This window comes from Populus alba, chromosome 18, assembly GCF_005239225.2.
Source record: "Populus alba chromosome 18, ASM523922v2, whole genome shotgun sequence".
NCBI lineage: Eukaryota > Viridiplantae > Streptophyta > Magnoliopsida > Malpighiales > Salicaceae > Populus > Populus alba.
In genome coordinates, this window is record NC_133301.1 from 8,531,688 (window position 1) to 8,557,048 (window position 25,361).

The 25,361-nt window shown below is 31.2% G+C and overlaps 2 protein-coding genes across 5 annotated transcripts; both read left to right on the plus strand.

Moving 5' to 3' along the window:
• Positions 1 to 12: 12 nt before the first annotated feature.
• LOC118054175 (nudix hydrolase 19, chloroplastic) lies at positions 13 to 11,972 on the plus strand. Of its 3 annotated transcripts, XM_035065650.2 has the most exons (7): positions 16 to 740; positions 2,543 to 2,683; positions 2,774 to 2,878; positions 3,078 to 3,177; positions 4,836 to 4,928; positions 10,871 to 11,192; positions 11,570 to 11,972. In XM_035065650.2, the coding sequence occupies exons 1-6, from the start codon at positions 117 to 119 to the stop codon at positions 11,158 to 11,160; spliced, it is 1,353 nt and encodes a 450-aa protein (XP_034921541.1). In that variant the 5' UTR covers positions 16 to 116; the 3' UTR covers positions 11,161 to 11,192; positions 11,570 to 11,972. The 3 variants fall into 3 exon arrangements, with proteins under 3 accessions (XP_073262472.1, XP_034921541.1, XP_034921540.1); XM_035065649.2 differs by lacking the exon at positions 11,570 to 11,972 and having other exon boundaries at positions 17 to 740; positions 10,871 to 11,380; XM_073406371.1 differs by lacking the exons at positions 4,836 to 4,928; positions 11,570 to 11,972 and having other exon boundaries at positions 13 to 740; positions 10,871 to 11,380.
• An 8,996-nt stretch (positions 11,973 to 20,968) lies between these two features.
• LOC118054176 (uncharacterized) lies at positions 20,969 to 24,866 on the plus strand. 2 transcript variants are annotated; one of them, XM_035065653.2, is made up of 3 exons: positions 20,969 to 21,257; positions 23,383 to 24,531; positions 24,631 to 24,866. In XM_035065653.2, the coding sequence occupies exon 2, from the start codon at positions 23,461 to 23,463 to the stop codon at positions 24,478 to 24,480; it is 1,020 nt and encodes a 339-aa protein (XP_034921544.1). In that variant the 5' UTR covers positions 20,969 to 21,257; positions 23,383 to 23,460; the 3' UTR covers positions 24,481 to 24,531; positions 24,631 to 24,866. The 2 variants fall into 2 exon arrangements, with proteins under 2 accessions (XP_034921544.1, XP_034921543.1); XM_035065652.2 differs by having other exon boundaries at positions 20,970 to 21,257; positions 23,414 to 24,531.
• The last annotated feature ends 495 nt before the right edge of the window (positions 24,867 to 25,361 follow it).

Genomic DNA, 25,361 nt, shown 5'->3' on the forward strand with positions numbered 1-25,361 from the left:
ACAGTTGTCAAGAAATTGAACACGCATCTTAATCTGAGCCATGCAACCAGTCGGCATTCTTGAAATTTGAAACGGTACAAGTAAAAAGCCGAAGACCCCAATGGAAGAAGAGAGCAATGCCCTCACTCCTCTCTTCATCATCCACGTTTACTCTGTGTTGTACTCTCTCTAAGAAGTTCATCCTCTCTCCCAAAGCAACAACTTTCTCCTTCACAAGAAAAGCTGTATCCTATTTCGGTACCAAAACCACCATGTCCACAAACCTACAATCCCATGCCTTTGCAGGCAATCCTCTAAGATCTAAAACACCCAAATCGACCGACCCATTATCACCTCCCCTAGCCTTTGAAACCCTCAAAACTCAACTTTTAGGCAATACCCACCAATTATCTTCTCTTAATTTCAAGGTTCTACCCTTTAGGAAGGGCAGGCCTTTGGCATCGTCCAGTAGCACAGACGGTGATTTGGGGCCCAAGTGGCATCTGGGTTGGATCAGTTTGGATGATTGTAAAGGTTTATTTTCTGGTTCTGGGGATGAATTGAGCGGAGACAACATGTTTTATCTGGGTTCTAGGTCTGAGGAGGATGTGGTTTATTGGGCAATTGATGTCTCTGGAGAAAATAGTTTGGTCACTGATTCTGTTAGCAAGCAGTTTTGCTTTGTAGAGTTAAGGACACTTATGGTGGCTACAGATTGGGCTGACGAGCGGGCCATGTCTGATTTGGCTGTTGCTGGTCATGTAAGTTGGTTTTGGTTTTCAGTTGGTTAATTTCTTAAACTTATGTGCTTCATTCCAAGAATGAGTTTCCGATCATTTAATTGCCTCAAGTTAAATGGTGATATGAATGTTAGGTTTTCTAGTTACTGAAAATGCTTCTTCTTCTTTTTTACCTCTTCTGTCTTCTAGTCTTTATAGTTGGGATATATCTGTATTACCAATTTAGTTTTGAAAATTTGATGGTGCCATTTATTTATTGAATGTTTCAACTTTTTCAAAGCCATGGAAAAATTTTCTTGAAACTTAAAATTCAAACCTCACGCAACATAGCGAAAATATTTACCTGAGCTGCTCTCATGTTTATTCTCTAGAAGCTGAATTGCGACATAAGTATATGGATAACTAAGCGTAGACTAGTGATATAATTTGGATGTGAGGTTTAATTGAGTTGATGAGGCTACAAACATGTGCTTGTCACAATTTCTCATCTTCATTACTTATTTCTTTCTTTCCCCTCACAGGGTTTTTTCTTTAATTTAGCATCTTAATAGAAAGGTCTCACTTGCCATGGAATTTTCTTCCCTTTCTTCCGAATGAGAGTTGGAACCTAGTGGGTGGGTGTTTCCATGACCTTGCTGCTGGTTAGCCTCATGACATAAATCTATGCCATTTTCTCCAATTCTAATAGGTCAGGGTCCGTGTTACCTCGTTAACACACTCCTATTTAATTATTATATATATTCCATTTTGATGCACTAATAGGCTGTCTTGACAGGGTTAAATCAATTCTTGTGTTTGGAACCTTCTAACCTTAGAAGGGTATTGATTTGAATTCCAAATGGAATTTAATTCATAAAAAAAGTGCGAAAGCAAATCAGATCACCCCTCTGGTTTGCTGCAGTAATTCTTTTTAAAATACCTAATCTAAAAATACCCACCTCTCTATTTTCTCCCAAGAACCCAACACTATATCTTTATCTCATCAATTCCAAGTAGAGTATTCTTTATTATATTTAACTAGTTTCCTGCTTCATTTATTCTTTCACTCGCTCTTTTTCTGAAGCCAGAGAGAGACATCCAGTTTGGGTTCCAATGGCTAACTTGGTGTTGTCAAAATATGGCCTAAAGCCTCTTCCTCAAATTTTGCCTAGACCAAGAACTGGAATCATCTCTCACAATAACCCTTCAAAGACAAGATTTTTATACACCAACAAGACACTCCTAGATTTAATAAGAATCTGTAAACCATGTCAAACCAAGACAGATCAATATAGCTGGTATATCCTTGAAAGCTTAGATGGAGAGAATAAACTGACTCCTATTGATAAGTTTTCAATTGGGTGTTTTAGGGAGAGGAATTGGAGGCTTAAAATGTGTGCTCCGAATGGGGTTGCATATGGTGAGGAAGATAATAAAGTTAATGGCTTTAATTTGACCCTGGCTCATCACCTCCATTTAACTTGTCTGATATTAGAGCTGCTATACCAAAGCATTGTTGGATCAAAGATCCATGGAGGTCAATGAGTTGTGGTTTTTGGTTTAGCTGTAGGTGCTGCTTATCTTAACAAAAATGATTTTGTAACAAAAATAATAAATTACGGTTAAAATAGTCAAGATTGCTAATTCAATTTATTTTCACAAGTATTTCAAAAAGAATATTTGAATTCAATTATGTGATTTAGTATTTTATTCTAATCATAAAAATTGTAATAGGATATGAATTGAATTCAAATTGTCTTATGAATTGAATTCTATTCAACATGTGATTTGGTTCCAAACAATAAGAGTTCTTTATTTACCATTTTAGTCTTTATATTTGTTAGGCCAAAGCGTTGCTGGAGTGGCATAACATCTCACGTTTTTGTGGATATTGTGGAGAGAAAACTATCACCATGGAATCTGGGAGGCGGAAACAATGCTCAAATGAATTGTGCAGAAGGAAAATCTATCCTCGTGTGGATCCAGTACAGTGATTCATATGCCTCTCTGCTGTGAATGTTGTTTAAAATGCTAGCGACGCATTGACTGTGAGAATTTCTGCTCTCTTACTGCAGGTTGTCATCATGTTAGTTATTGACCGAGAAAATGACCGTGTCCTTTTAGGCAGACAGTCAAGATTTGTACCCCGAATGTGGAGTTGCTTAGCTGGTTTCATAGAGGTATTTTTCTTGGCAATTTCAACTGTTCACAAAGCTAGAAGCAGATTTTGTAAGCTGAAGAATCCAAAATGTATACAAGCATTTAATATATTTGATATGAACCTCATGATTTCATCACGAGAACTCATCTAGTTGCCAATTATTTTATTCTCTTTTCTGTAATGAAATTATAATTTTTTAAATCCTTTATTGTGTCTAGCCCGGAGAAAGCTTAGAAGAGGCAGTGAGGAGAGAAACTTGGGAAGAGACTGCTATTGAAGTAGGAGAAGTAAAATATCATAGTTCTCAACCGTGGCCTGGTATTACCTTTACTACTCTTTTATGACTGCATATTTCTTCAACTTTTCGCTTGCATGTCCATCTTACTGGAAATGAAACAAAGCGAGATATTTTGGTCATTTGTTCTTTAATCAACAAAACTAACAGCATTAACATTTCATTAGTCATATAGTGGGGACCAAAGATCAGCAACTTTTGGTAGTTTTAGGCTTTTAGCACCTTAAAGGTTAAAGTATATCCATACCCAAACACAGACACTATAATTCATCATCTTTGGTGCAGTCATTTCACTGGATATAAGATTAGTGAGCACAAAATGCAAAATTCTAAAATGCCAACCTTGTGCTATTACGATGAGTGTAACAATACAATGCATTTACTTTGGAATTTTGTCCATAGAAAAAGGGAATCTTAGCAAGGTTCTTTCAAAATGAAAAAAATTAGAAAACTTGTTTTGAAGGTTTTTATTTTTTTCTTAAAAACTACTAATAAAACAGTTTTCTGAAGTTTGAAAATTTTGGAAAACTATTAATTCAGTTTTTTAAATAGTAGAAAAACTCAAAACATGATTCTCCAAAATCATATATCTGTTTTCTTTTGTAAGGAAAGAAAAAAAATGGATAACAATTCTATGAGTAGATGAATTCCCAAAGCCATAAAGTTATCGCTTCCTGCAGAATGCATGAGAACTAGAATTTTCATCTAATTTTGTTGCTTGTTATTCCATGAAAATGCCACTGTCAAAAGGGTTAGATTATTTTGCCTTCATTATAACTTCAAGTAATCTGAGATTCTGCAGTCACAATATTCCCCATCGATATTGCTACAACAACCAAGCTGCAATCCCAAACTAGTTGAGGGCAGTTATATAGATGCTTTTGTGCCATTTTTTTGCGATCTTAATCCAAATTCATCTCAATATCATTATAGTCTAAATCATTCGATACCATTTCCATCCACATTATTTTGGTTTCCCTTTACCTCTTTCCACTATTAGCCTCTCAGTTCCTTGAATCAAAGTCAGCATATGCCCAAACCATCTTACTCTTTCTCCTTCTCTCTTATTGAGAGCTACATGGTTCTTTGACAAATGTGTTCATTGATAATTATTTGATCCTAATAATGTTGCAGTCTAAAATTCATCAATTGTCTATCTACTTTAGACATTTGGTCACATCAGTACTTGGTCTAACTGAATCTATATGCTTCCATTTTAGGGAGATTTGAAACCCCCCCCCCCCCCCCCAAGTGGGAGTTGAGATTGTATAAAAAGAAAAATTAAAAAATGTAAATACATATGAAAATTTTTATGAAAAGAAAAAAAAAGGAATTGAGATTGTATCAAAAAGAAAAACTAGTGTAAAGTTAATAATCAATAACAAACTAAAAAATTATATTATTTTACCTATTGTTTTTGCTCCATCGCTCATGGAGTTGGATGGAAGGTTTCAAAGTGTAAGGTTGTTTGACAGAATTATTTGTGTAGAGTTCGATTTGGCCTAGCCTAACAATTGGCTTCTTTTTGCTGTCTTTGTTTTGTAGATTGATTAGAGTGCAGTTATTTTATGACTTCAATTTTGTCTTTTCATGCAAAATTGTTATAGTTCTCGTTACTCTCTGATTTATTTATTTACAAATGCTGCTAACTTATTGTGCACCTGTTCTGGTTTCTTGTCAGTTGGCCCAAGCAGCATGCCATGTCAGCTGATGGTCGGATTCTTTGCATATGCAAAATCATTTGAAATAAATGTAGACAAGGAAGAGTTAGAAGGTATTTGAAGATTTAAAATTTGGTTGCTTATGCTTGGGCCTTTCTTTTTGATGAAAAATCTTTCTTTTGTATACAAAATCACCTATTTGTGCTGTATGGCTAAAATTTCTTGGCAAAATAAGTGACTTCTTGTGACAAACTCTAAAGCAATAATAGTAGCCAAATTTATTACCTTTAGGTTGGCTGAATTTGCGCACATGTCAAATTTAGATGTGGCAAAGGTTTGGATAACTTAACTATAGAAAAGAAAATAGAAAAGAAATAGTAAGGATAACAACAATTACAAACAAATAAAACTAATCTAATTGAATCACCTAAACTCTTAAATGCAACCTAATTTATAGTTTCACAAAGTTGATTTGATTTTTGGTGGTGAGACTGTATTAGTCTTAACTAGTTATATTGGTCTCCTTCATTTCTTTGTATTTATATATTAGTCTCCCTCATTTCTTTGTATTTATGTAATATATACTTTTTACTCTTTAGTAGTTATATTAGTCTCCCTCATTTCTTTGTATTTATGTAATATATACTTTTTACTGGTGCTCTAATTATATAGTTGCCATTTGAATTATGTTATAAGTTGTGATGGGGAACAAAAAGACAACAATAGGAATATTATTTGACCATATAAGAATTTTAATAATGTATGATTGTGCTAAATTTTTGGTATTTATAGGAATATTAACATTTATTATTTAGTAATGAAATTTGAATTGTAGTTTCTTATCAAATTAGTGCTATTATTATGTTTTCCTATTTTATTCGTTTTAGGTGGCAATAAATACGTTTCCTATATTTACATTTTGTTTGATCATTGTATATTGAATAATATAAATTTGAGTTCTCTTAGAGTGTGTCTGAGTGCCACTCTTATTTTGGTGGTCTTGTTGGTAGTTCTGCATTAGTTTGGTCTCATAGAAATTCAACAGAGATTGTTCTCTTCCTCAATCTTGTATCTATTCCTTGAATTTCTATAAGGATTCAGTAGAGATTTGGCTAGGTTTATTCTTATTTTATAAGAAAAAAATAAAATAAAATTGCTATTGCGATTAAGAGTACTTTTTATGCAAAGATGAGAGAAGGATAAAGGAGTTTGTTACATGTTAAAACCTGTAAAGACCAAAAACATCATAAGTATATGGACTCTAAAAATACTTAATTTTATTAATTTATGTCTCCACTTGTCAAAAAGCTATTACAACCTTTCATATAGAAAAAAACTAGAAAACCTTAATAATACTAAATAGAAAAAAATAAACTAGGAAAAATATTCCCTTCATGTAGGAAAAAAAACATCATAATATAGAATATAAAAACAACTATTTTTCTAAAAAAGCTCTTGCATCAATTTTCCTTTTGTGAAGGAACTCATCATTGAGTTCAGTCATTAATTAAAAATTGCCTTGTATCAAGAACCTCTTTTTGTATATGGACCCAACTCACCTAATCATGGGTTTCTAACATCTTTGTATAGATCACCCTATCATGGATCCCCAACACAACATGTTTGCTTGTACTACTTCATCGTGGATTCCTAATACAATATCTTTATGTTAGTCATCTCATCGTGGGTCCCACCACCAAGGATTTCGATAGACAACAACTGAAATAGGCGAAATAACACACTAGTTCTTGGAAGTTTTTTTCTTGAGGGAAACTCTTCATTCTCTCCTACACAAGCACATCCTAATCTGATAACCTCTTTTAGCCATGACACACAACAAAACAAAATAACAATTAAGGATCACTGGGCTTTGATACCAATTGATGTAGATGAGAGCGAATGATAAAAGAGTTTGTTACATGTCAAAACCCTAAAGGATTAAAAACACCGTAAGTATTAGGACTCAAATATTTTATTTTATTCATTCATGTCTACACTTGCCAAAAAGCTATTAGTACATGTTATATAGAAAAAACTAAAAAACCCTAATCATATTGAATAGAAAAAAATAAACTAGGAAAAAAAAGAAGAAAAACTAACTAGAAAAAAATCATAATAAAGAATAGAAAATAAAAAAATAAAAAATTAGAAAATATCTATTTTTCTAAAAAAGCTTCTGCATCACCTGTAACAAAGTATCAAGAGTCCACAAATCCACTTACTTGGATGTAAAAAAATATTGGATATAGGCAATCTCATAAATCAAATCATTTGTGGTAAGCTATTTCTACTCTGGAATGTTGAAAAAATTTATAGTGGTCTCAAAAAATAAATTTTGGTGTTTTGAGAAGAAAAGGGATGTCTAACCTATGATCATTCTTTGGAAAATCATAGAAAATATAATTATGATTGGAGAATTGAATTCTTGGGGAATGAAAAAGTGAGCTAAGTTGAATATTTTGGTTAGTTTCTCACATATTCTTTATCTCATTGAAAGGTTGTGTTACATGAAATATATAGTGAAAATGGATATTTGGAGGATATATTCATGTTTAAGGAGTTTGCTTTAGTTCAATTTCAATATGTAAGGCATGCTATTCTAGCTCTATTTAGACATAATCTAGTTTATGAAAATTGTTGTGTGATGGATATTCAACTCATAGATTTAAGCTTAAGTTACAAATGTAGTACAATATTGCGAGTCTTATTGATTCCATCTATCCTTCAAAACGAAATTCAACTCATCACAAGAAATTGTTAATCAAGCTCCATTGGCTAGAAGCACTGGATACCTACAAAATCAGCAAGCTTGTTACTTATTTTGAAACCTAAGTCCAAACTTCATAAATCTATTATTCTGAACTTAGAGCAAAATTAGACAAAGTCAATGCTAAACTTGACTAGTTAATGATAGATGAGGGGTGTCCTATGAAGCAAGAGGTAACGAATTGTAGAACTAGTTGATGAATACAATGTAGAAGTCCTTGGAGAAATCTTGTTGAGGGAAATTGAGAATTTGAAGAACCAAGATGGGCTTAGTTGCAAGGATGATGAAGTTACTATCTTATTGCCTACATTGTTGTCTGAAGAAGTTTTAACGAGCTTTGGAGCATATGTAAGTTCCTAGAGGTTCGTACTTGCATGTTCATTGAGTTTTTATTACTTCAACTCTTCAAAACTCAAGGTTGAGTTTTTTCCAACCAAGGGTGAATGATGGAAATAAAGAAAGACAACAATTAGATTATTATTTGACTGTTTAGGAATCTATAACATATCATGAATATGACTGAGGAAGCAGTTGTTGACGTGGCATGTTAATTTGAAGAGTTTTGAGCTTTCTAAGTAGAGACTTGTCCTTCTCTTATATGATTATAGAGGATTGGTAGGATAAAATGGGAAACTCGTACATTTAATTTTATTTCCATATGTCTCCTCATCTTGTATTGTCCTTTTTTAAAACTATTTCATACTAAAATAGGTTTTTTTTTTTTTTTCCTTTTAAACATCCTAAGTTTTTCCACTATTTTTCATTTTGATGCATATGGCACATGGAATGTCTATTGAAGAGGGGGAAATCTAATGCTAAAACAGGCATGGCTATGCAGCTCTTTACTTAGAGCTAACATGGATTAGTTTACTAGTTCATAGAGTAGGAAAAGTTGACTAGCCAACTGTAATATTAAAAAAGTGACTTGCAACTAGGATCAACAGTGGGTATACATATTGGTTGCAATCCTCACTTTTAATGGATGGTTTTAGTGAATGAAACATACATTTTCAACTTTCAAGGTTAGGGTGTGATGCATCATATCTTAGGTGTGAAATCTAGGAATTCATAGGAGTGTGATGCTAGGTTTGTTTTATCCTTTACCTAATTAATTCCTCGTTTCTTATTTGCTTATTTTTCTAAAGCATAACTTGAGCTAAATACATCCCATTCCCCATTTTCTAATCCATCAAACCTATGTAACTTGTAAAAGGCTTGTGTTTAGATGTTATAATGGAAGATCCTGCATCATATTTTGTATCAAAGCATGTGCATTTGGCTTGAGCTTAATTAAAGCTAACCTATACTATTTTACAAGGTAATAGAATAGGCTTTATTTAATTCACAAAAACTATCCTTCAAAAGTGGGATTACAATCAATGTATATAAACTAATAAGTAAATGCCCTGAGAGGTGCAATTTATGTATTCTTTATATCTCGTAATATAAAAATACAATAACAAGATCCATAATTGAAATTGACAATTCTTTATCAACATGATGGTTTAAAGTTCTTATTACTAGGAATAAGAGTTTTATTTATTTATTTATCTATCAATTCTAGTTATTTGGGTTTTGGAAGTGTCAAATGAAACAAATTATCAATTTGTTTTTACTTTGGAAAGTTTGCAGAACTTTTTTAAAAATTTTTGATATAAAGGAAATTGTTACGTAGTTATATTTTGACTATTGGCTTTTCTTCTTAAACTCAATGTACAACCTCAATGATATAAATAACAAAATCAATTTGAGGTTGTCTAAGACAATTACATTGCTAAATGAAATTGAATTTTTTTCCTAAATTATAATTGCCGAGGTGAAGAATTTTAGATTTAATTTGTGTGAAAAATGTTTATATAAAAAATTTATGATACCTAATGCATTTTGTGTTTAGATATCAAACCATATATTTAATAATTAACAGAATTTAGTATGTTCAACAAATAGCAATTGATGATTTTGGGATGTAATATTTAACTTTGAATAGATGATAATATGTTTCTTGTGCAAACAAATCCGGTCTAATGATATTGATGCCAGTAATGCATTATCTTGATTTTTCTATTTTACTATATCATTAATCAACACCAATACCATTTAGTGTATATCTAATAATTGTTTTGACCATGTCAACCAATCATGCAAACAATCTCATTTACTTCACCTATACACTAAATTATGTCTATTTTTAAATGGTTTTATATGATTTATGTGAAAAATTAGCTAAAAAATGATTTTGGAAATAAAAATTACTCAATTAAAAAAGAACACAAAATTTATAGGTTCTTGAAGAAAAATGAGAGTTGTTAACAAGTTTTAAATATAAATTGTATGAATGATCTATAATTTATATTTAATAAATATAGTTTTAAAAATTCTTTGTGGAAAAATATTATTAGAACAAAGAAGAAAAATAGTGATAGAAACAAAATAATATTTTTTGAAAGTAGACATTACCTTAGTTTTTCCTTATCATGTTAATACTATTGTTAGGTTCTCCTATTTTATTTTGTTTGGGTTTTTATAAATAAACACCTGATGCATACTTTCAGATTTAATTGTTGAACATATAACAAAATAAACTTGAGTATGAGCCTTTGTTGTTTTGCTACTCTTGTTGGTTATTCTATACAATGTAGTGGAAGGATTTTTTTTTATTATTTTTTTTTTATAATCATAATTTTAGCACTTTGGGTTTTTGAAAAATTTGTATTTGAGTTTTTCTAATTTTGTTTTTTGTTTTTGTGGTTTAAAATCAATCATCTCCTTTTCAAAAAAAAAAAACTGTTGAGTATTGTTACAATTAGAAGTGTATTTTGGAAGTAGATGTATTCACTCCATCATCTGGAAAAGGTGCTGTTTCCTAGACTAATTCAATTATGTGGGATTAATTTTAATTCCATGTTTTTCTTGTCAATTTTCATACTGATTCAATAATGTGTGGTTTTCTCATGTTTTGCTTGATGCTAAAAGTCCTCTTTTCTTATCATCCTGTCCTACCGATACTTTCAGATTTTATTCTACTTACCCCCCCATCAAGTAAAACTACTCTCTGTATAACTAGATGTTTGAACTTGACTATAGTAAAAGGTACAAAATAGTGTTTCTTTTACATCTTCAAGACTCTTGGAAGCTGCGAGTCTCAAGATCCCTTTTGAGGATTTGGCTACATTCCACTCTCGATTAGTTAAACTGCGTTTAATAGAAGTGGTTGCTTTAGTTTACAGTTGGATATGACTTGTAGAGATGTGGCATGAGGCTAATATTTTGAGTTTTGAATCGTTTTAGATGCTCAATGGCACAGTAGAGAAGATGTCCAAAAAGCATTAATGTGCGCGGAATACAAGAAGGCACAAAGAACAGCAGCGGCGAAGGTAGAACAGATGTGCAAAGGAATTGAGAAAGGACATAGTTCATCATCAGATTTTAATTTAGAAAGTGGGGAACTTGCTCAAATGTTTTTTCCTGGACCCTTTGCAATTGCGCATCACCTAATCACTTCCTGGGCAAATCAAGACTCAGCATTTGATGCAGTTCAACTGAAACAACCACCGAGAAGTTCCGAGTCAAATTTGTAGCTCCGCTCCCAACCTTCACTCTCGCTGGAAGAGTATTTGATTCTATCCTTCACTCTTGTTTCTGAAGTTCTTAGAGACAGTATTTGATTTCTGGGTTACAAATGTTGCAATAATCACTGATAAGGAAAGCGACACCCTTTGTTATTTCTGGGAGGCGGCTTCATAGAAAACATCCAGTGGGTGTAATCGATTCAGATTTTCTATTTGTTTTGTTGCAGTCCGGATTCTTGTCACCATGTGCAGTTAACTAGATCTTCTCCGTACCTTCTGGGATAATATTACAACGAGTTTATGTAGATTAATACACGGCTAATCAGGGGCAGCTTTCCTTTCATCCAGCTTTCCGCGTATGCTCGTCGTCAGCCATATTTTATTTAAAGCTTCTTACTTTCAGCATTTTTTCTGACAGATGCATTCAGCTCAAGCAGTTTTATGGAATGCCATCAAGTGATCCTTGCACGCCCAGAGCCCTATGCCCTCGCATGGAAGAAGAGAATTGTCACAGGTAAAATGATCCTCGCCTCAAATTCAAACCACATACCACGTTAGGAAAGAACCAATCAGAGACTCGTGGACAGCCGGAACCTGAAGTTTTCATCATTGAATGGATTACCAACGCCATAAAAAAAGAAAGATAATTAGCACCCATCAGTCCATTAGCTATAAACTAAAAGAATCACCTTGCACACGCAATAAAATCTAAGATGGATGAAAGGATGATGTTTTTTAGTTATATGTTTTTTTAATATTTTTTAATTATTATTTTTTTATGTAATTTAGTTTATTAATATTAATTTTTTATTTATTTATCACATTTTCATGACATGGATTCTATGTTTGATAGGTTAATCTAGTTTGACGGGTTAACCTAATTAATTGAGTTTTTTTTCTTTTTTTTTAATTATTTTTTTTTTCGATGGTTTTTTTTTTTGTTTTTAATTAATTTTTTTTGTTTAATTTAGTTCATTAATATTAATTTTTTTCTATTTAGTTATCATGACACAGATCTCAGGTTTGGCAAGTTAATTCAGTTGATTAAGATTTTTTTTTCTTCATTAATTTTTTTCTTTCAATTTTTTTCTTTTAATATTGTAATTATAACTAAAAAAGCTCAAACCTTTCATTGTGGATTGTATTATGAAAATCCATGCGAAAGGCAAATGCTTTTTCATTATAGGTTTTTTTTTTTTTTTTTTTTAAATTAATATTTTTTTTGGTTCAATTCTAGGAGCATAACTAGTTGATACTAAAGTATTTCTGAATAGTGAAATCTTGTCTTGTCTTGTGTGGTCAACATCATTATTGATTTTTCAACTCATTGACATGTTGAACACACTTTCCACGATATAGGTAAGGTATCTCTTACTTTTAATTTAAAATGTTTACAAAATTAACGTCTAGCATTGGATCCAAGGATTTCAAAGATTTATGATGTGTTAGCGTGAGAATTTGACTTAATTATCAGTACAGTATTTTTTCTCATCAAATGAAATTTATTAGGCTAGGAAGTACATCTATTTAACTCTATACAGATTGTCCATATCAAATGAAAAAGTTTACGTATTGAATCCTAATACTAAATCCTAATACTAATTGTAATCAATCTAAAACATACCTCCTTTTATGATAATTATTTCAATTCTAATATTATGAGTTTAGCTTAACTAGTTAGGTTTTAAATTTATTTTTTTTAAAATCATTAATTTGATAGGCTTGGATAACTATCTCTAAATGTTGACAATTCCTGTACTAGATAGGCTTGGATAATCTAATTCATCACATGAATTTTTTTTTTAATGATCACTCGCTTCATCCTTGTATTTTACAAGGATTGCTTTTTTTTTTTTTTTTTTATAGCCAATCATAAATATTGCCATTGATCATATTATTTAAGATCAACTTCAAATGTTTTTTTTTCCTCATATTTTATCATGAAAAATTAATATTTTTATTTGATTGATACGTGGATGTTCATTTTCGTTGTAAAAAATCCTCATAACTTGATGTTTCGACTACCAGATGGGTCAATTAAACCAGGAAAAAATAGGTTTTTTTTTGAATTTATGGATGACATATGCATTGTTTTATAACATAGATCAAACAACTTGCAACTAAAAGGTAATGTCTAGGGATTCAAAACCTGGAACTAAATGAGTTGCCATGACTTATATGCATGTTATGAGGCTTTTGATGAAGCCTATAAAATATATTAGGCACAAGAACAAGATTTGTCTAGAAAAAACTTGATTAAGATTTCAGTTCATTGTGCCTGATATGGAAAATCTTCCTCCAACACCACCCAAATAGATGAACAAACTAAAGTTTAGGACCTTTTAATTAAAGTTAACTTAGACCGAAGGTAATCCAAGTGATATACATACTTTTGGAATGTTTCTACTTATAGAGAAGTTATTAGCTTAAAATGTAGTCGTCGGAGAAGTTATAGAGGGCATTTCAAGCTTTCTAGAAAAGTCAGGTTTATAAAAATCCTGTATTTTTAAAAAATTTTAATTTTTTTATTAAAATTAATTTATTATATTTTTAAATTATTTTGATATATTAATTTTAAAAATAAATTTTTTAAAATAAAAAAATATTATTTTAATATATTTATATAAAAAAAATACTTTAAACTACAACTACAATTATATTCTCAAATAGTTAATGTAGAGGTGGCTTTGAGAAGATTTGACATACGGAAAGGCTTGATTTTTGGGGAGTGTAACGTGGGAAGTTGCCAAAGAAAATCCAAATTAGTTTGGTATTGAAAAGGATGGCTGGCATTTTAATTTGGACGCTAGCACAAGTGTAGGCCTTGAAAATGGAAGGTGCAGTGCAATTAGTGGAGGCTGAGGTTTTTTTTTTTTTTTTTTTTTTTTTTTTTTTTTTTTTTGTGTGTGGACAGGAGGACGTCTAAGATTAGAGAGAAGGGAACTGTGATATTAATTTAGTAAAAGAAGCGGCTGGAGGGTGACAGATAACAAGGGTAAAAGGTGTAGGTGACTGATTAATTGAAGAGGTCGTCTTGCAGCGTGTTAATAATAATAATAAAAATAAAAAAACTGGGAAAACTTTGATTTTTATTGGGGAAGGTTTAAAAGAAAAAAAATCAAAATTTTTATTGGGTATTAAGGAGAGATTTAATGATCTCTAAATGAATGATCATTTAATTTCAGTTTTGATTTTATTTATTGATATTAATTTTTTATTGCTTATGATATTAATTAGGCTAGTATCTAGTTGATTATAATTAGTCATCGATTGTGAGATTTTAATTGATGAAAACATTATTTCTAATTAAAGTTTGACATGAATGAATGAACTTATATTGAATGCATAGCATGTATTTGATGTACGATTTTTCAAAGTTTTGAGCTTTAATATTTGTTAAGTAAGATTAATTGCTAGTAGTGACTATTTTGCTTAATTGAATTTAGTATCATCTTCCACACATCTAACAGACTTAATACGACTTAAGATTGGATTTTATGTCAGACTTAATTAAATTAAAATCAATAAGGGGATTAATTAATCATGATTGAAATATCTGATATTTTTTAAAATTGTTTTCTCCTTCGCTTGTTTTCATTGCATACCCTTTTTCTTGAATTATTTAGTTTAATTAATCTTCAAACCACAATCATTCAAAATACTGATTTAATTTTCTATTAAGCAATTTAGTTAATTAGGTTAATTTACTCTATTAGCAAATCTTTAGGATGATCACGTGGGTTTAACTTACTGTATATACTATATGTGATTCATGCACTTGTGAGCTTTATGAATTTAATATTTGTGTGTATGATTTGTGGGCATCACCAAGACCAACTTTTATAGATTATAAAAAAGACCTAGTATCATTACCTCACACTTATAAAAACTATTTTGCTTCATGTTATGATGAAATGTTTGACTTGCAAAAAAGTCTCATAGAACATGCATTACCAATCAAGTTTGTGTTTGGTCCATACAAATAGCCTCCACAAAGAATAGTTCTAGATGTGATTGATTATGTGAAAAAAGATTAACCGGATCCTAGAAGCTTGATTTATTAGGAAAATAACATATGCTCAATGGATGTTAATATAGTGCAAGTATTAAAAAAGAATAGAGTATGCATAGATTTTAAAAACCTTAATTCTGCAACTTCAAATAACAAATATCAAATGTGAATGGTTGATATGTTAATCAATTCAGTAGTTGTTAATCAATCCTCGGCTTCATGGATGTACATTTATGATATAAATAGATCTTTATTGCAAAAAATGATGAGTTAAAGTTTGCTTTTAAATATCGTGGCTCACTTGGAATTTTTTAAATGGGTAATGATACCATTTAGTTTAAAGAATATTTGTGCTACGTATCACAGAGCTATAAATTTAATCTTTCACGATACAATTAACCATAATATAGAGGTCTATATTAATGATATAATGGTTAAATCAAAGTCTAAATCCAATCACTTGGATGACATAAATTCAACCTTTAAAAGCATAAGAATATATAATCTCAAGATGAATCCACTAAAATGTACATTTAAAGTACAAGTAGGGAATTTCTAGTACATCAGTGTATAATAAAAGCAAGAAAAAAAATAAAAATAAAGGCCATCATAAAAGCATGGCTTCCACAAAATAAAAAGGAACTATAACACCTTAATAGAAAAATTAATTCCATAAGGAGATTCATATTGAACATTATAAGGAAGATCAAATCATTTACTAAGTTATTGGAGAAAATAACATAGTTGAGTTCCAATAGATTGAAAAACAACAAATTATTTTTTTTAAAAATAAAAACTTATTAGATAAATCTCGAATATTGAAAAAAAAAAAACAATGAGAGGCTTTACTGTACTTATTTGCTATACAAGGATTAATTAGCAACATTTTAGCATAAAAGAATGAAGTTGAGCATAAGCAAGTTGTATATTATCCCAGTCACATTCTTATAGACGTTGAAGAACATTACACTTCAATAATAATAATAAAAGCTTTGTTTGTTTATATACCTTTTCTATGTGAAGCTTTACTAGTAAGTCTTTTCAAGTAAATACGTACGTGATTTGTAAATCATTTAATAAAACACATTTGATTTAATTCATTATTTTAATTCAATCTTAATCTAATTAGAGAAATTAAAATAGAATATTGGACTAGTCTATTATATGCCATAAAATAAGCTGAATATAGTGGTTAAATGATAGTCTTTTAGGGTTTTTGCATGAACATAATTGATAAAATACATTCAATTTTCTCAAGAGGGAATAATTACATCCTAGTAGCTACAAATTACTTCACTATATGGATTGAAGCTATTCTTTATCGATCAATCAACTAAGAAATTATGATTAAATTTATTAAGGAACATATCATCCACATATTTAGACACCTAAAACCCTTAATATTGACTAAGTATCATTATTTACTAGGAAAAATATAAAATAATTTGCCTAGGAGTATGGATTCAAATAATTCATTCTACTCCATATTATACTCATGACAATAGGCAAGTAGAATCGATGAATAAAACTTTGATTCTTAATATAAATAAATTTACCACAAATAATGTTATGGCTTGGCATGATGCATTGTCAGAAATACATGGGAATATAGAAATTCACGTAAGACCATCTTAGGAACTAAACCATTTAATTTATCTTATAGCCATGATGTTATGTTGTCCATAAAACTTATATTTATTCACTTAGAATAGTTATAAAATGTGATATAAACAACATAAAATTTCAATATGCTATGCTAAGAGAGTTTGAGGATTTGGATAAAGTGAGACCCATTATATTAGATCACTTACTAGCACTTAAGAAGAAGGTTGATAGAGTATACAATAAACATGGTCAATAAAAATAATTAATTAAAGAATTGGTGTGGAAGGTCATATTAGGAGGGCTCATAAATCGATGCCAAAGTTATCAAATAATGAGCTTATTATCTAGTAAATCAAGATTAGAGATTACAAGTGTGAACTAGCTTTAGATTTATATTGTTTGTGTTTTGGGCATGACAGTTAGGCTATTTTCATACTACAACATGTTTTTGTTTTTTATTTTCAATAATGAAAAAATATATAAGTCATCAATAAAATAAGTTAATTAAGTTAATAACAAGCAGTTTTGTTCACAAATTATAGAGGTAATTTTAATATTAAATTATAAAATTCAGTGGCATTCATGAAATTATGAAAAGTGCAAAGAGAATAACAATTATTCATTACAATAACAAAAAAGTTTAGGAAAGATCTCTTTTTAAAGTTCATGAGATCAAGGTAACTATAAAATTCTAATTAAAAAAAAAATCTTCATAGTGAATGTTGTTGTTGGTAACTATGATATGGAGGATAAATAATATTTTCATGTTTAAGAACTTCCTTGTCTCTTTGTTGAAGAAAAAATAGCAAAATGTCAAGTCTTTGCATATGAACATAGAACACAGAAATGATAGTCAGCAGTTCCTTAAGGATAATAAGTAGTTGAGTCTCGTAAAAAAAACTTTCTAGCATTTTAATTCCTTACAAAAATATTGGTGCATTTTATTCAACTAACTAATAAAGCCTATAGTAGCAACATTGAGTCATATGGAAGAAAAAAATTAAATGTGTCATTATTGGGATCAAGAAAAGAGAGTTCAAGATTTTTGGTTAATTTATTTTCTAAAAATACATGATTTCTATAGAAGGAGATTTGGAGATTTTATGGAAGAGATAAATGAATTAGGCATTAATTGAAAAGCTTTTACTACAAATAATGGCCAACCCCATGTATAATTTTCTTGATATAATTTATCTTCCATTGCTTTTATTTATAGCCTTTACAAGTTTATTTTCTTAATTGCTTTTTTTCATTTATTTGCTAGTGTAGTTTAGTCACATTATCTTCTAGATTTGTCAAAATCAAGTAGAGTTTCCTATATTTTATTTGATTTGTGAGCTTGCTATTAATTTTGGCTTAGGATTCATTTTCTCATGATAGTTTCTCCTTGTTTAAAGAAAACAAATGAAGAACAATTAAAATAATTGATCCAAAAAATTATCTAACAGGTCAACAAAACTCTACTAAATGGATGTTAAGATTACACTTCTTAATAATAATAAAAAAACAAGATAAAAAGAGAAGGCAATAATCCTAAAATAATAAAATTCAAGAGGAATGTTTACAGACATGTACTATCAGTTAATTGATTGACAATGATCAATGTTGATCTATAATTTGCTCCCACTACAATTTTTAAAAAGTTTCGAATGAGATTTGGGTAGTTTTCTTCATACATATTGGATTCTTTAAATATTAGATAATATTTAACTTTCTTGTCAGATATACCACATAAGATGTCGCATTTATGCTTATGTGTCTTAATTTTGCCAAAAATAATGCATTTCACTTATAATATAAAAACTTATGTGTGATTGCGTTCTTAGGTATTAAATATAAAATTGATTATGTATAAATATTTATTTTTTACATTTTTCACACCGGACATCACGATAATCACACCTTATTTTTTAGAAGGGAAACAAGTTTTTATGGTTTAGAGGGGGGGAGGGGGGAGGGGGGGATCTTATGTTGAAAAGGAACCACTATATGATATTATGTTCACTAAAAAACCCTAGCTGTTTTTTAGAGTTTTAAGGTAAAGGACTAGTTAAGCTAAATATAAGATAATATCACCTTAAAACATCTTATCTAGGATAAGCTACATCACTTCTTATTTTCTATTTCTAATGGTTTATTGTGCCTAATATCAATACTATATCTACATTGAACATAATAGGTTTATTGTAAAAGTTAAACTCTGGGTGAACGAGTGGGTTAAAGCTTATCCATTATAAAGTCTAAGTCATATCTTCCACTCCTAATTGTTTGGTTAATTGATATGTTTACAACCAGTTACTTATAATCATAATCTGTAACTATCAATAGTTTATCAAGCCATATAAATAAATAATTAGGCGGGTTTTTATTAGGCTCATTAAACCTAACCCAAATAATGGAAGGTTCACTTGTAATTTTTTTTATTGAATGAGGTGTTTATGCCACAGACCCAAATATCCAAGTAATAAGTATTATGGGTTGATTTACTTGGAGGTAGGATCTAGTGACAATGCTTTGGATTTACTAAAAAAAATTAATACCTTCAATTGATACTTAAAAGTTATTGATGAATATAAGACTTAAAGGCTAGAAAATCTGAAAGGAAAACATGTTTTAAAAATAAAAGAGACTAAGGTGTTACTCCTCATTAACATTTAAGATAATAACTCATTATGAGTCTATTTATCTCAAACGAGTGAATAACAAATCATTTTTTTTGTAGTTTTAAAAAAGAAAAGTTTTTGAAAAAGGTTTTGGAATGTTAGACCATAAAGGCCATTTTACTATGGGCTTAACCCTTAATGAGTTTTATAGATGAGTTATAAAACCCAATGTAAATTTATGAAAGAGTGTGAACATTATCCTTTAATATAAAAGCAAACTCATGCATAAATAAAATAAAGGAATGACCAAAAACATCAAACATGAGCAAGATGCAAACTTTGAAGGAATCGGTTTGATGCATAAAGAATAAAATATTTAAAAACATATTAAATACAGATAAAATAATTAAACACAAAAAATTCAAGTGTCTACAAATATATCTCTTGGTGGCTAGGATTTTTTTTGGTGGAAGAGAGGAGGTTATGGATTTTTTTTTTTTTGTGAGAGATAATGTTAGGTTTTTCTTTATGTGGTGGCTCCTCTTTTTAAACACTATTCACTTCTATTTATAATCTAATTCAGGAATATTTTTACTCTTGATCCTTTATCTCAAGTATATCCTAAAAATATTTTTATTGTATATTTTTGTTGGTTATTCATTCCTCTTATCTTGCACTTTAACCTTTTGTCTATTTTTTTTTCTTTATTTTGATTTTCATATTTTTTGAATTATTGTTTAGAAAACACATCAACATCAATTCGATAATAAAAAGTACTCAAGAATTATGAAATAGATGCAAATACATTGAAAACATATTTTGAATCTTGATTTTTTGAAAAGACATCAAGAAGATAAAAACAGTCGAAAATCACAAAATAGATAATGGCCGAAATGCATTGAAAACACATTTTTTTTAAAAAAATTTGGAAAATATTTTGAAAAGGTATTCAAAATCCGGGTTATGGCAACATTTATCATATATATATATTTTTTATTTTTAAATATAAACGTTAAAATCTTTTTGGAGAAGTAAAATATTAAATTTGTTCAACTTAATTTATGAGTAATTTTATGATACTCATGGAGTAATTAGTGACATTTTCTTAGTTATTTTCTTGGGTTAACTTTTTAAAAAAGAGATAAAAACAAGTAGGAGAGAGAATGCCTAGATCAAGATATTTTTATTATTTCTGATGAGTCATGCATTTGATTTTTTTCTTTTAATTTATATATATGTTCCTTTCTTAAAAGTGGATCCAAAGAATAACTAATAAGATACCACTAATTATTTCTTTAATACCATGAAAATTTTCTTTTAACTTATATCAAGAAGAATCTATTTGATCGAGTTTTAGGATTTTAGGATAGAAAAAAGGTTTTGGATCTTCAGATCTGGTTAGATTTCTAAACTGAAGAGGTAAATTGATTTGTGCTTGAAACTTCAACGATAACATCGATTCATTTGAATCCTCCGTGGGCTAAAATGGAAATACCCCAAACTTCAAGGGACAAATTACAATTAAGCCGATTATAATATAATATGCTGCGAGGCTGTGACCCTGATTCAGTATCGCAAGGACAACAACCGTAGCGACTTAAATAGTCGTTGGAATTTCCAATTTATTTTTCTTTTTTCTATGTGGGTGTGTATATATATATATAGAGAGAGAGAGAGAAAGAGAGACTTGTCCTTCTTTCTCTCTTTCGTTTTTTATTTTTTTTTTTCTTCTGTTTAATAGCTCATTTTCACCTTCTCTCCCCTTTTCATCTGTCTTGAACTGAAAGGAGCCCTAGAACAACCCAAGAAAAAGCAGCTTCCTTCAAAATCGATCTCTTTTCATTCACGATCTATTAAAGTGGAATCGAATTCTCAAAGGACTTGTGGTAATATCTCTTATAAACTTTTCTGCTGTTTTTCGATGATTTCTCCTATTTAAATCTCTATTATTTATGTGTTAATTCTTATAGGTAGGGATCAGATTCTTCTATCACTCATTCGTTTTGCTTGTAATTTCCGGGTTTTTTTTTGAAGGGTTTAGGTTTTATTTGTTTGTGTTCTAATTGTGTCTCTGTTTGAAAATTGTGGAAATAGAAATTAAGTTAAAAAGAAATGAAAAGGGTTGATTTCTTATCTGCGATTTCTGTGAGTATTCATTTAGCTTGATCTTTTGGCTGAATACAAAAATCAAGAAAGAACTTTGTTTAGAAATTTCACATCTTGCCATTTGATTTTTGGCAATTTGAGTGTCCTAGTTATGTTGAGAGCTTATTATTATTATTATTATTATTATTATTATTATTATTATTATTATTATTGTTTTGTGGGAAATATGGTAAAGGCTACTATATTTTCTTAGTGATTGTTTTTCAATTAGAACTGAAGTTTCTTTGAAGCGCCTAACCAAAGTGAGGTGCAGGGTTGTGTATGCATTTTTTGTTGTTGTTGAAACCATTTGTGTCTGGGAGGATAATTTGGCTGTTGGAAAGTTTATAAAGCCGATTCTTTTAGGTATTTGTATGCATGATCGATCATCTTGAACACATTAATATTTACTGGCCATACTTAAGTGATTCGAAGATGTTCTGTATGTTTTGACTCCTGGAGAAAGAGAACATTGAGGGAGCTAGGTTATAATCACTTTTGTGGGGAAGAATTGTGTCTTCAATGCAAACTCTCTTCTGTGGCCTAGGAGTAACAATGAATATGGTAAAAACCAAGAGTGACATTGTGTTGTGACTTGTGTAAGGTCAAGTTTGCGGCATCCTTTGTGGCCTTGGGTAAAGTTGAAGGCTAAGAGGGCTCCTGCAACTTACAAAAAGTTGAGTTCAGAGATTTGTAAAGATGGGCCGTGCATGCTCTTCCTATTCAATTCCTATGTTTCTGACAATAGCTAATTCAGGACTTGGACTCCATAAACTCATTTTGAATACTAGTTTGAATGATCTTGTTCGTGTCAGAGAGCAGTATGGACTGTGAACGCACCATTATGGGGGAATCTTGGTGCTCAATTGAAACCATGAAGGTGATGGCTGTTGCTCTAAAACATAATTGCACTGTCATGGTGTTGAATGCCGTCAACTTGCATTTGTAACTCTCATTCTTTCTCTTCTTCTTCTTCTTCAATATTATGCCACTGCCGATAGTTGTATGATTGGAGAATGCCTTCTTTTGGTGGCTGTCCATCATTCAGGGACTGGACTTTATAAACTCATTACAAGTGATAGTTCATAAGAACAATATTGATGTAAAAAAGCAAGATGGAATTGGCTGGGTATACTGTTAAGGTGAAGTGCCAGTGCATATCTTATTACATAATTGATGCCTTGAAGTCTGTGACCTCCAAAACATACTTGCACTTTAATAGTATTGAATGGTTTGTATAATCCCCACCCCACCACCCCCCAACCACCACTCTAACAAGTAAATAAAACACGATTGTGCTTTATGTTGATTTCTTTATTGATACATTTTTTTTCAAGATGTTGTGGACCATATAAGCTTCGGCAAGCACAGCTGATGTCTATGAACATAGGTTGTCTCAAATGAGATATGTTTATTATTTTTATTTTTCCATAGTTGTTTCAGTTTATGCATAAAATCTGCATTGAATCTATCTATAAGGCTGAAATTTTCATCAAGGGGAATATAAAGAGTATCTGTTTTCTCATAGAGAATGGTCAATGATGGTCCGTTTTTTCTCTTGTAAAGTATATCTTATGTTTATGTAATTCTCCTTTAAACTGCTGTGGATTGGAACAATTTCCTGTTTGTGTATAAATTTGCAAGTCTGCCTTGAAAAAGGTTATTTTTTCTGTTTGCTGTGGCTTCTTGATCTTTTTTTACTTTCTTTTGTTTGGGGTTTGTGTTCATGCATTTTCAGGGGGTGTGTTAAACTCTAAAAGTCTATTGGGATTTCTATTTTCAGTTATTATTATTCCTTCTTAGAAATGCTAGCCTTTATTTCACTTACTGGGTTTTCTTATGAATGATCTTTATGTACTTTCTTAGAACGTCGTTCATTTTGCTGCTGTGGTTTTAGGAGCACTGGTTTCTTTAGTCTTCTCTTGATATTTTTGAAGTATCAACATGCCAAAGGATAGAAGAGATCGTTCCATATCTTTTGATAGGTACAGGGCATCTCCTTATACATGCAGCTCCAGTTGTTCAAGACGATCTTCACCTAAAATCCCTTCAGATACTGAGGAGAATTTGAAGGAATGGGAAGAGGCCAGGTGCCCTGTATGCATGGAACATCCTCATAATGCTGTTCTCCTTATTTGTTCTTCACATGAGAAAGGTTGCCGTCCTTACATGTGTGACACAAGCTATCGTCATTCTAATTGTCTTGATCAGTTTCGGAAGTCATTTGCAGAAACAACACCAACAACTCCACAACCACAAGAAAGTAGGTTTAGAACCATGAATTCTCCTGCAGTCGTCAGCTCAGTATCAACAGTTATAGTTCCACCAGAAGATCAATCTGAGGAAGGATCCTTACCCACTGAAACCATTTCTTGTGAGAACAAGGTGCAGCCAGAGCTAGTATGCCCACTCTGTCGGGGGCAGATAAAAGAGTGGGTTGTCACAGAACCTGCGCGAAGTTTCATGAATGCGAAACCAAGAAGCTGTGCCTGTGAGTCATGCAATTTTACCGGCACGTATTCAGATCTCAGGAAGCATGCGAGGCTTGAACACCCACTTGTTCGACCATCAGAGGCTGATCCAGAGCGGCAACGTAATTGGAGGAGGCTGGAGCGTCAGAGGGACCTTGGCGACTTGCTTAGCACCCTCCAATCTTCGTTTGGAGAAGAGAGGGGTGATGACGTTTTGCCTATAGATGATGGTGGTTGGCTTACTGTATTCTTTCTTATAAGAGTTTTTAGACCTGGATCTAGTCCAAGGAGTAGTAGCTGGTCTGGTATACAAAGAGCCAGAGGACAACAACTAGGTATCAGAAGGAGAGCCACCCGGCATTGGGGGGAGAATCATGAAGGTGAAACTGGATCTTCTTCCAGAGAGGATGACAATGATTCTTCAGATGGCGGGTCAGGCCCTTGGAGGCGCAGCGAGCGGATCAGGCGAAGGACAACACCAGACCAGTTGTGATTGTGGAACTTTGTGGTATCTTTTTGGTTGCTTTTAGAAGATCCTAAGACTGTAAGTCATGCTTTCGGACTACTCTGTTGAATGATTTATATGTTCATTATTTGGAAATTATATAATATAAACTGAATATAAACTTTTGTGGGGTTGCAGGCGGAACACAAGGAACCAAGGTTCTTTGGCAAGCATTGGATGAAGTTCCACGAAGTATCAAATGGTTTCTCTTAGAAGTTGCATGATTGTTTATCCTAAGAGTGAGCATATTGTAACTTGATGAAAAGAGAATGAAATAATTTATATCCTTGGCATTTGTTGTTGTTTGGGTTATGTCAAATATTCTATATTTCAATTACTAGAAAGCTGGAAATAAATTTGCTGGTTGTTGACTATGGAAGGCTGTTGTTTTGCCTAATTGCTTGACAGCAGCCCAGCTGTAATGTTTCTATTTGTTGGGAAGAGTATAGGTAAAATGTTAATTAACATGGTTAGACGAGAAAAGAGGACGCCTGAAAAATGGTTTGTAGGGGAATTTGAACCTCTTTGCATGTTTTTATATTTTTTATTTTCAATCTACCATCACTCTCAAACTCTCCCTCCCTCTCTAAAACCTTCAATACATCTTTCTAACTAAATAAGATGAGCATATCACCAATTGTTTCCTTTCCTCTTCTACTCTCTTTCCATAGTTAGGGTCTTATCTGCACTTGGAGTGTCATAGAATTCTTTTTAATATTTACGTTTCTTAACTAAATATCATGACAACACAATCGAGAAGTGGGTAGAAATTCGGAATTATTTTGTCTTGATTAAAGACAGCAAGAGAAGACAGTTTATGTGATTAAAGTTTTAACAATCTTAAGAGTTTTTGTTACTTTTCCTTGAGG